This window comes from Lithobates pipiens, unplaced genomic scaffold (assembly GCF_037356315.1).
Source record: "Lithobates pipiens isolate NorthernLeopardFrog02 unplaced genomic scaffold, aLitPip1_a1.2 Scaffold_23, whole genome shotgun sequence".
Taxonomy (NCBI): Eukaryota; Metazoa; Chordata; class Amphibia; order Anura; family Ranidae; genus Lithobates; species Lithobates pipiens.
The window spans coordinates 224830197-224843077 of record NW_027507785.1 but is presented as its reverse complement, the minus strand read 5'-3'; the positions used below and the strand labels follow the sequence as shown (position 1 = coordinate 224843077).

General features: G+C 47.5%; 1 protein-coding gene across 1 annotated transcript in view; it reads right to left on the bottom strand.

Moving 5' to 3' along the window:
* The window catches only part of SNX7 (sorting nexin 7), a 204465-nt gene extending 199607 nt beyond the window's left edge, over positions 1–4858 (bottom strand). The window contains exon 1 of the mRNA XM_077452874.1: positions 4679–4858. Coding sequence (XP_077309000.1) covers positions 4679–4810 — 132 coding nt within the window. The 5' untranslated portion in view covers positions 4811–4858. The remainder of the gene's footprint in view (positions 1–4678) is intronic.
* Between the last annotated feature and the right edge of the window lie 8023 nt (positions 4859–12881).

Sequence of the window (12881 nt, the reverse complement as noted above, 5' to 3'; positions counted from 1 at the left end):
TTCCCAGAACACAACGGGGGGGGGGCGTCTGCGGTGGTCTGCCCGGAAGTGGGTGCAGATACCTGGATTATCCAGGTAACTGCACCCCCCTCCCCCCTGAAAGGTGCCGATTGTGGCACCGGAGGGGGGGAGGGATCAGATTAGCGGAACTTCCCCTTTAGGGTGAAGAACCGGTTTAAAAAAAAAAAATCCCAGGTACATAAGTATTCACGGCCTTTGATCAATACTTTGTTGGCACCAATTATAGCCTCAAGTCTTGAGTATGATGCTACAATCTTGCCGCACCTATTTTTGGGCAGTTTCTCCCATTCTTCTTTGCAGGACCTCTCAAGCTCTATCAGGTTGGATGGGAAACATTGGTGCACAGCCATTTTCAGAGGTCTCTAGAGATGATCCATCAGGTCCAAGCCTGGGCTCTGGCTAGGCCACTCAAGGCATTCACAGAGTTGTCCTTCAGCCACTCCTTTGTTATCTTGGCTGAGTGCTTAGGGTTGTTGTCCTGTTACAAGATGAACCTTCATCCCAATCTGAGGTCCAGACAGGGGCAGATCCAGAGTCTAGTCTCGGGAGGGGCACTTCTATAAAATAGGTTTTTTTGGGGGCAATGTATATGGGAAATGGCTGGTATTGGCACTTCAATCATTACGGCACCATGGCTGTTATGGTGTCAGGATGATTGAAGCGCATTATTTCTATTAATACATTGTAATATAAAATTAAATGGTTCAACGCACCATAATGCAGAATCAATGGGTGCCCTGAGGGTGTCTTTTGCCATGTCGCCTGCTACCAAATGCGGATTGTTACTTGCCACATAGCCTGCCACACATTGCGGATTGTCAATGCGGGAGAATTTTTTTTCTGTAGCCTTCCCAAGATCCGTGCCTCGATACAATCCTGTCTCTGAGGACTACAGACCATTCCTTGGACTATATGGTTTGGTTTGTGCTCTGACATGCACTGTTAATTGTAGGACCTTATATATAGACAGGTGCGTGCCTTTCCAAATCAAGGCCCATCAACTGAATTTACCACAGGTAGACTCCCTTCAAGTTGTAGAAACATCTAAAGGATGATGAGTGGAAACAGGATGGACCTGAGCTCAATTTTTAGTGTCATGGCAAAAGCCGTGAATACTTACATACATGGGATTTTTTTTATTATTATTTTTATAATTACATTTGCAAATATTTTAAACAAACTTCTTTCATGTTCTCATTATGAGGTATTGTTTGTAGAATTTTGGAGGAAAAAAATGAATTAAATCCATTTTGGAATAAGGCTGTGACTTAAAAGTGAAGCGCTGTGAATACTTTCTGGATGCACTGTATAGCCAGAGCCATTTTTCCTATACTTCTGCTATGGATTACAGGAGTGCAGTTCGTTATGTACTCCCGGGCCTTTTTTTTAGGCTGACATCACTCAGCCAGTCTAAGCTCAAGAATGGTCAGGATCCATCCAGAATCGTGGACAGGAAGATGGCTCAGCCTCTCAGCAAACCACTGGGAGTCCGAGCCAGCAATATCCGCCACCTCCACAGCTCGGCGCTCCAGTGAGCGCTTGAGGGGCAGAGCAGAAAGCCAGTGACTGACATTTTCAAGCTCTCTGCAGCCTGAAGACTGAGAACTGAGCGATCAATGGTGTTTGATTATTCAGTTCTCAGTCTTGGAGGCGGAAGGGTACAGATGCAGCTGGGATCCTGCAGCATCTATGTAGGCAAATATGATTGTTTATTTATTTTTTAAAGCCTTTAAAACCACTTGACCTTCAGAAGATTTACGCCTCTTCCTGACCAGGCCATTTTTTGCAATAAGGCACTGTTACTTCCTGAGGGAGGAAGTAGAGAGAAGACATTGCTGGAAGTGGCAGCAGAGGAGACATGAGTGATGGTTTATGGCTAAGCACCTAGAAGGGACCACCTATTTTACCTATACCACCTGATTGCTGGAAGTAATATCTGCTGTCTACCTTACAGCAGTGAGGTAAGGTAGTCATTGCACCTAGTGTGTGGACACCGATTGTTTGAAGATTCACGAGATCACCGGTGGAACTTTGCTTTTTGGTCAGGGAGTCATTATGTGTTTATGACACAGTGTGGATTCACATAGTGCATGTCTAAATACGAACTATTGTTTCTGTTATAGAAAGAGACACTGCCACTGCTATTGGATATTAATTACTCTGTTGCACTTTATTGGATATTGATTATTTATTGCTTTGCTAATATTCGTTATATATAATTTTAAATTTTATTTTATTTTTATTGTTTATATGTTTCTTTTTTTTCTCTTTTTCACTTTTCTTTTGGTGGTATTTAATCACTGCTGTTTTATTTTTATTTATTCGCTAAATAAAAATAAATAAAAGACTAAAAATTTTGAAAAAAAAAAAAAAAACGTTTTCATAGTTTGTTATAGAACTCTGCAAACAGGTAATTTTTCTCGTTCGCCGATTTGTGCTGATGAGGCTGCACTGGTGGGCACTGATAGGTGACATTGATGAGGAGGCACTGGTGGGCACTGATAGCCAACACTGATGAGGCGGCACTAGTGGGTACTGATAGGCAACACTGATGGGCACTGATATGCGACACTGATGAGGCGGCACTGATATGCGACACTGATGAGGTGGCACTGGTGGGCAATGATATGCGACACTGATGAGGAGGCACTGGCGGGCACCGATAGCCGACACTGATGAGGAGGCACTGGCGGGCACCGATAGCCGACACTGATGAGGCGGCACTAGTGGGCACTGAAAGGCAACTCTGATGGGCACTGATATGCGACACTGATGAGGTGGCACTGGTGGGCACTGATATGCGACACTGGTAAACACTGATAGGCGGCACTGATAGGAGACACTGATGAGGCGGCACTGGTGGGCACTGATAGGAGACACTGGTGGGCACTGGTAGGCAAAACTGATGAGGCACTGGTGGGCACTGATAGGCAACACTGATGAGGAGGCACTGGTGGGCACAGTTGGGCCTTCACTCATAAATCGGTGTACATGTCCCTTTTACACAAGCTGGTTATTGGCTCTCTTCTCCTCATGCTGTCAGCATGGCAAAGGAATGGCAATAACCAGTGTGTGTTTACATCGCGATCAGCTGTGACTCTACACTGCTGATCGGTGCTATACATATATAGAAATATACGTCTGTCTATGAACAGTAGTGTCAGGAGGACATGGCGATCACAGAGCATGCCGCCTGTGGGCACGCAGTGTGATCATGGGAGGAGATCATATGATGCCTTCTTAGAACTGTCCGGAAAGTAGTTAAAGTTGCTGCGACTTTAAGTCACACATATTTGAATGGTTGTCATTGAAAACATGGGGTGACTTGTGTGTCCAAAGTCGCATTAAGTCGCACAAGTGGGAATGGAGCCTAATCGGCTGTGTGCACGAGCCCCAATTGTAGCTCATTTCTGATCTCCATGGCTTGCTTTGCATTAAATCACATGAGATCAAAGGGCCAATAGGAAATAAGGAGAGCATTCAATTACTTTTATTTCCATTCCCAAGTCTCCCTGCACTGCCAGCCAAGTCTCATGTGACTGGCACTGCATTAAAACCTGTTCTTTACAACAGAATACATCGCTGGTCAGAGACATGTGACTGAAAACAAAACACAGCAAGAGGCCGCCTCCAACCTGCTTTGTCTTCAGTACAAACATGTCCTTAGGATGAGCTGCATCCAGAGAACTGCTCAGAACTGTCATCCATGTCATGGCCATCCCCTGACCTCACACATGCCAACACAAGGAAGAGCCATTTCTCTGCAGAACGTTCTAATCACGCTTCATCAGACAAAACTCACTTTGTAAACCCTTTTCACACTAAGGCGCTATTCAGACGTTTTAGCGCTAAAAAAACAGCGCCTCTCACGCCTCCCCGGTGTGAAAGCCAAAGGGCTATCATACTGGAGCGGTGTGCTTGTGGGATGTGGGGGGGGGGGGGCAGTCCTGCAAGCCGCATCTATGGGGTGGTGTATACAACGCTCCTAAACCCCCCTGCCCATTGGAATGAATGAGCAGCGCCGTAACCTGGGCGTTTTTAACCCCTTCTTCAATCACTTGCGGGGGTTAAACATGCCCTGCTGGTGGCCAAAAGGGGCCGCTAAAACAAGTAAAGCTAGGCTGATCCAGTGTGAAAGTAGCCTGCTTTGTGTGCAAAAATTTGTGGATATCACATTCATTTACAAAATTTGTAAAATAAAAAAAATAAAAAAAGAGATTATATATTATTATTATTTTTTTTATATCATTATTATTATTATGTCACATTTGTGTCCTTAATTGTTGTTCACAATTTCAAGTGTCACTGGGACCTCTGGGCTACAACAGGCAGTGCCATGTGTTGTCATAATGACATCACACTTTTTCTGTTTTGTTTTTATGAAGTGTCCCAAAACATCACACAAGTCTATGACATCATTGTACACAACACAATGTTATCACTGTTATGGTGTATATGGGGCAGAGATATCCACCTTATAGGAGGGAAGAGATCCGGGGTCAGCACAGTGCGGACAGACCTACTACAGAGGAGGGTCTCCCCTCCATGTACAGGACGTGCAGTGCCCGGACTCCTCTCCCCCCGGACTCCTCTCCCCCGCACATCACACACACGGGGAAAAGTTGGTGTGAAGTTGTCAGGCCCCGCCCCCTCCTACCTTACTGAACACCTCCAGGTCATCGTCCTCATCAAAGCGCAGAGCCTCCGGGGACAGGGCGGACAGGAGGGCGCTGTGCCCGGGACCCATAGCGCCCGGAGAGCCCGAAACACCCGCCGAGCCGGACTCCATCTGTACCGAGAGTCACAGCTGGAGAGGAGGGGGCGGGGATGGAAGTGACGTCAGGAAAGGGCGGGGTGGACTCGGCTTCACTCTATGATGTATGGATGTGGTGATCAAGACGGGGAGTCAGCTCAGCTATAGAGAAAGTATAGAGAGTGATGACCTATACTGAGCGGTGTGTACTCCGCCACTGCTCTGCATGCCCCATTATACATCCCATACTCCCCCTCTGCTCTGCATGCCCCATTATACATCCCATACTCCGCCACTGCTCTGCATGCCCCATTATACATCCCATACTCCCCCTCTGCTCTGCATGCCCCATTATACATCCCATACTCCGCCACTGCTCTGCATGCCCCATTATACATCTCATACTCCGCCACTGCTCTGCATGCCCCATTATACATCTCATACTCCGCCACTGCTCTGCATGCCCCATTATACATCCCATACTCCCCCTCTGCTCTGCATGCCCCATTATACATCCCATACTCCGCCACTGCTCTGCATGCCCCATTATACATCCCATACTCCCCCTCTGCTCTGCATGCCCCATTATACATCCCATACTCCGCCACTGCTCTGCATGCCCCATTATACATCTCATACTCCGCCACTGCTCTGCATGCCCCATTATACATCTCATACTCCGCCACTGCTCTGCATGCCCCATTATACATCCCATACTCCCCCTCTGCTCTGCATGCCCCATTATACATCTCATACTCCGCCACTGCTCTGCATGCCCCATTATACATCTCATACTCCGCCACTGCTCTGCATGCCCCATTATACATCCCATACTCCCCCTCTGCTCTGCATGCCCCATTATACATCCCATACTCCGCCACTGCTCTGCATGCCCCATTATACATCCCATACTCCCCCTCTGCTCTGCATGCCCCATTATACATCCCATACTCCGCCACTGCTCTGCATGCCCCATTATACATCTCATACTCCGCCACTGCTCTGCATGCCCCATTATACATCTCATACTCCGCCACTGCTCTGCATGCCCCATTATACATCCCATACTCCGCCACTGCTCTGCATGCCCCATTATACATCTCATACTCCGCCACTGCTCTGCATGCCCCATTATACATCCCATACTCCCCCTCTGCTCTGCATGCCCCATTATACATCACATACTCCGCCACTGCTCTGCATGCCCCATTATACATCCCATACTCCGCCACTGCTCTGCATGCCACATTATACATCTCATACTCCCCCTCTGCTCTGCATGCCCCATTATACATCACATACTCCGCCACTGCTCTGCATGCCACATTATACATCTCATACTCCGCCACTGCTCTGCATGCCCCATTATACATCACATACTCCGCCACTGCTCTGCATGCCACATTATACATCTCATACTCCGCCACTGCTCTGCATGCCACATTATACATCTCATACTCCGCCACTGCTCTGCATGCCCCATTATACATCACATACTCCGCCACTGCTCTGCATGCCACATTATACATCTCATACTCCGCCACTGCTCTGCATGCCACATTATACATCTCATACTCCGCCACTGCTCTGCATGCCACATTATACATCTCATACTCCGCCACTGCTCTGCATGCCACATTATACATCTCATACTCCGCCACTGCTCTGCATGCCACATTATACATCTCATACTCCGCCACTGCTCTGCATGCCACATTATACATCTCATACTCCGCCACTGCTCTGCATGCCACATTATACATCTCATACTCCGCCACTGCTCTGCATGCCACATTATACATCTCATACTCCGCCACTGCTCTGCATGCCCCATTATACATCTCATACTCCGCCACTGCTCTGCATGCCACATTATACATCTCATACTCCGCCACTGCTCTGCATGCCACATTATACATCTCATACTCCCCCTCTGCTCTGCATGCCCCATTATACATCACATACTCCGCCACTGCTCTGCATGCCACATTATACATCTCATACTCCGCCACTGCTCTTCATGCCCCATTATACATCACATACTCCGCCACTGCTCTGCATGCCACATTATACATCTCATACTCCGCCACTGCTCTGCATGCCACATTATACATCTCATACTCCGCCACTGCTCTGCATGCCCCATTATACATCTCATACTCCGCCACTGCTCTGCATGCCACATTATACATCTCATACTCCGCCACTGCTCTGCATGCCCCATTATACATCTCATACTCCGCCACTGCTCTGCATGCCACATTATACATCTCATACTCCGCCACTGCTCTGCATGCCACATTATACATCTCATACTCCGCCACTGCTCTGCATGCCACATTATACATCTCATACTCCCCCTCTGCTCTGCATGCCCCATTATACATCACATACTCCGCCACTGCTCTGCATGCCACATTATACATCTCATACTCCGCCACTGCTCTGCATGCCCCATTATACATCACATACTCCGCCACTGCTCTGCATGCCACATTATACATCTCATACTCCGCCACTGCTCTGCATGCCACATTATACATCTCATACTCCGCCACTGCTCTGCATGCCCCATTATACATCTCATACTCCGCCACTGCTCTGCATGCCACATTATACATCTCATACTCCGCCACTGCTCTGCATGCCACATTATACATCTCATACTCCGCCACTGCTCTGCATGCCCCATTATACATCTCATACTCCGCCACTGCTCTGCATGCCACATTATACATCTCATACTCCGCCACTGCTCTGCATGCCCCATTATGCATCACATACTCCGCCACTGCTCTGCATGCCCCATTATACATCTCATACTCCGCCACTGCTCTGCATGCCCCATTATACATCACATACTCCGCCACTGCTCTGCATGCCACATTATACATCTCATACTCCCCCCTCTGCTCTGCATGCCCCATTATACATCTCATACTCCGCCACTGCTATGCATGCCCCATTATACATCTCATACTCCGCTACTGCTCTGCATTCCCCATTATACATCTCATACTCCGCCACTGCTCTGCATGCCCCATTATACATCACATACTCCGCCACTGCTCTGCATGCCACATTATACATCTCATACTCCGCCACTGCTCTGCATGCCACATTATACATCTCATACTCCGCCACTGCTCTGCATGCCACATTATACATCTCATACTCCGCCACTGCTCTGCATGCCCCATTATACATCTCATACTCCGCCACTGCTCTGCATGCCACATTATACATCTCATACTCCGCCACTGCTCTGCATGCCACATTATACATCTCATACTCCCCCTCTGCTCTGCATGCCCCATTATACATCACATACTCCGCCACTGCTCTGCATGCCACATTATACATCTCATACTCCGCCACTGCTCTGCATGCCCCATTATACATCACATACTCCGCCACTGCTCTGCATGCCACATTATACATCTCATACTCCGCCACTGCTCTGCATGCCACATTATACATCTCATACTCCGCCACTGCTCTGCATGCCCCATTATACATCTCATACTCCGCCACTGCTCTGCATGCCACATTATACATCTCATACTCCGCCACTGCTCTGCATGCCACATTATACATCTCATACTCCGCCACTGCTCTGCATGCCCCATTATACATCTCATACTCCGCCACTGCTCTGCATGCCACATTATACATCTCATACTCCGCCACTGCTCTGCATGCCCCATTATGCATCACATACTCCGCCACTGCTCTGCATGCCCCATTATACATCTCATACTCCGCCACTGCTCTGCATGCCACATTATACATCTCATACTCCGCCACTGCTCTGCATGCCCCATTATACATCACATACTCCCCCCTCTGCTCTGCATGTCCCATTATACATCTCATACTCCGCCACTGCTATGCATGCCCCATTATACATCTCATACTCCGCTACTGCTCTGCATTCCCCATTATACATCTCATACTCCGCCACTGCTCTGCATGCCCCATTATACATCACATACTGCCCCCTCTGCTCTGCATGCCCCATTATACATCACATACTCCCCCCTCTGCTCTGCATGCCCCATTATGCATCACATACTCCGCCACTGCTCTGCATGCCCCATTATACATCTCATACTCCGCCACTGCTCTGCATGCCCCCTTATACATCACATACTCCGCCACTGCTCTGCATGCCCCATTATACATCTCATACTCCGCCACTGCTCTGCATGCCCCATTATACATCACATACTGCCCCCTCTGCTCTGCATGCCCTATTATACATCACATACTCCCCCCTCTGCTCTGCATGCCCCATTATGCATCACATACTCCGCCACTGCTCTGCATGCCCCATTATACATCTCATACTCCGCCACTGCTCTGCATGCCCCCTTATACATCACATACTCCGCCACTGCTCTGCATGCCCCATTATACATCTCATACTCCACCACTGCTCTGTATGCCCCATTATACATCACATACTCCCCCCTCTGCTCTGCATGCCCCATTATACATCACATACTCCGCCACTGCTCTGCATGCCCCATTATACATCACATACTCCGGCACTACTCTGCATGCCCCATTATACATCTCATACTCCGCTACTGCTCTGCATGCCTCATTATACATCACATACTCCGCCACTGCTCTGCATGCCCCATTATACATCTCATACTCCGCCACTGCTCTGCATGCCCCATTACACATCACATACTCCGCCACTGCTCTGCATGCCCCATTACACATCACATACTCCGCCACTGCTCTGCATGCCCCATTACACATCACATACTCCGCCACTGCTCTGCATGCCCCATTATACATCACATACTCCGCCACTGCTCTGCATGCCCCATTATACATCACATACTCCGCCACTGCTCTGCATGCCCCATTATACATCACATACTCCGCTACTGCTCTGCATGCCCCATTATACATCTCATACTCTGCCACTGCTCTGCATTCTCCATTATACATCACATACTCCGCCATTGCTCTGCATGCCCCATTATACATCACATACTCCGCTACTGCTCTGCATGCCCCATTATACATCTCATACTCCACCACTACTCTGCATGCCCCATTATACATCACATACTCCACCACTGCTCTGCATGACACATTATACATCACTAGGGATGAGCCGAACCCCCCCCCGGTTCAGATTGCATCCAGAACATGTGAACGGACTGAAAGTTTTCTCGAACATTTGAATCCCGTTAAAGTCTATGGGACTCGAACATGAGAAATTAAAAGTGCGAATTTTAAAGGCTAATATGCAAGTTATTGTCCTAAAAAGGGTTTGGGGACCCGGGTCCTGCCCCAGGGGACATGTTTCAATGCAAAAGAAAGTTTTAAAAGGACGTTTTTCCTGGAGCAGTGATTTTAATGATGCTTAAAGTGAAAAAATATAAGTGAAATATTCCTTTAAATATCGTACCTGGGGGGTGTCTATAGTATTCCTGTAAAGTGGTGCGTGTTTCCCATGTTTAAAACAGTCCCTGCACAAAATGACATTTCTAAAGGAATAAAAGTCATTTAAAACTGCTTGCGGCTGTAATGTAATGTTGTGTCCCAGCAATGTGGATGAAAATTATTGAGAAAACGGCATGCGTAACCTCCCAGCCCATTACCAGGCCCTTTGGGTCTTGTATGGATATTAAGGGTAACCCTGCACCCAAATTAAAAAAAGAAAAGGCGTGGGGCCCCCAGGCCCTATATACTCTGAACAGCAATATATAGGCGGTCCCTGGGTTACAAACAAGATAGGTACTGTAGGTTTGTTCTTAAGTTGAATCTGTTTGTAATTTGAAACAGGTACATTTTTTAAGTGTAGCTCCAGCCAAAAAATCTATTTTTAAGCTTTTTGGATAACAGAGGGAAGGGTTATCATCACCCCAGTAACATTTGTTTTGCTATCTGTGCCTCTGTTCAGAAGATTTCACCTCACTTTCTGTCCCAATGACAATTGGATTTTGAAATTTTTTTTTTTTTTAGGGAAACAAGGATTGGTGATAAAGCATCAGTGGACACACCTTTTTGCCATATTAACTCTAAAGCCGCGTACACACGATCTGAATTTTGGTCGGAAAAAGCTCTGATGGTTTTCCCGACAGAATTACGACGGAATTTCGCTCAAGCAGTCTTGCATACACACCGTCACACCAAATTCCGACCGTCAAGAACGCGGTGACGTACAACACGTACGTCGGAACTAGAAAAATGAAGTTCAATACCCAGTAGCCAATAGCTTCCATCTCCTAGTTGAATCTGAGCATGCGTGAATTTTTGCGTGTCGGAATTGCATACATACGATCAGAATTTCTGAAACGTTTTCAGTCGAAAAAAATTGAGAACCTGCTCTCAATCTTTTGCTGGCGGAAATCCGGCCAGCAAAATTTCGATGGAGCATACACACAGTTGCATTTTCCGCCAAAAAGCTCTCATTGGTCTTTTGCTGGCCGAAATTCCGACTGTGTGTACGCGGCATTTCAGGAGAGAATTTCCCTTCCTAGGGGTAGATTTTCTCTCACTTAGTGTTGTCTCCCTCCGTTTCTAAGTAGGAGTTGTTTGTAAGTCAGATGTTTGAAAGTAGTGGACCGCCTGTATATACTATATGGCCTGCCCTATATACTCTGCAGAAATTAGGGCCTTAGGTGTTGGTGGTACCAGAAAACTGTAAGCCCTCACAGTTACTCTTGGTGAGCACTGCAGTGAAATATTATATCAAGAATTGCAATTACATGCCCCTGTTGAACAGGGTCAGACAAATTGGGTCTTTGGTGGTGGTGTGGTGCCACAACACTGTAACCCCTCACAGATTCTGTTGTTGAGTGCAGGAATGAGCCCTGCTGTGAAATATTAGATAAAAAATTGTAATCACGCACCCCTGTTAGACAGGGGCCGAAAAATTGGGCCTTAGATGGTGGAGGTGGTGGTGGTGACACAACACTGTAAAGCCTCACAGATACTCTTGTTGAGGGCAGGAACGTGCCGTGCTGCGAAATATTACAGCAAAAATTGTAATTGCATGCCCCTGTTCAACAGGGACAGAAAAATTGGGCCTTAGGCACTGGTGCCACAACACTACAACCCCTCACAGATACTCTAGCTGAGCGCAGGAACGAGCCGTGCTGCAAAATATTACAGCAAAATTTCTAATTACACGCCCCTGGTAAACAGGGGCAGAAAAATTGGGCTTTAGGCACTGGTGGTGGTACCCAGAACCAAAAATTTTCTTAGAAGCTATCAACATGAACATTGAGGAGGAATAGGATAGTCACTCAGCATCAGCATTGGCAGTCTTCAAGGGATCTCACATTCATAAAAAATTTTTATCGGTTACATCAGCATCAGGTGCTTGGTAGCTGGTGATCTAAGACTGATTCATTTTTATGAAGGTGAGCCGATCAACCGAGTCTGTGGACAGGCACACCCTGATTGGTTACAAAGCCTCCAGCAGCACTGAGCGTGCATTCAGATAGAATGTTGGATACAGGACAGCCCAGTAGCTCAGTTGCATACTGTGCAAGCTCTGGCCAGTGATCCATCCTCAAGACCCAGTAACCCAGTGGATTTTCGGTTGGAAAGGTCTCCAAGCCTGATCTTGCTCCAAGGTGTTCCTGCACCATGTAAATCATATGCTGGCGATGGTTGCTGGAACCGATCAGACCTTGAGGCTAAAAAAGTGTCTGAACGCATCGGTCAGATGGCCACCTTCTCCACGTTCCTTACATGACTGACCGAAGCCTCAGGAACACGTTGTCCAGGAGGACCAGGAAATTGTAACCTCCTAGGCTCTGGAAATGCATTGCACAAACCTTTCTGCAAGGCCTCCCAAAGATGTTTCATCCCCTGTTCCCTCTATGAATGCTTGATAAGTTCCGCAACCGTATCCTTGTAACGTGGAGCAAGAAGGTTTGCCAGCCAGTACTGATCCCTCTCCTTAATACCATGAAACCAAGGGTCATTTCGGAGGCTTTGCAGAATCAGGGAGGTCATGCAGCAAAAGTTTGCAGAGGCATTCGCTCCACAGTCCTCTGGGTCACTAAGGACTACATGATCCGCAGCCACCTCCTCCGAGCCATGTACAAGTCCATGGGTTTCTGGAGAC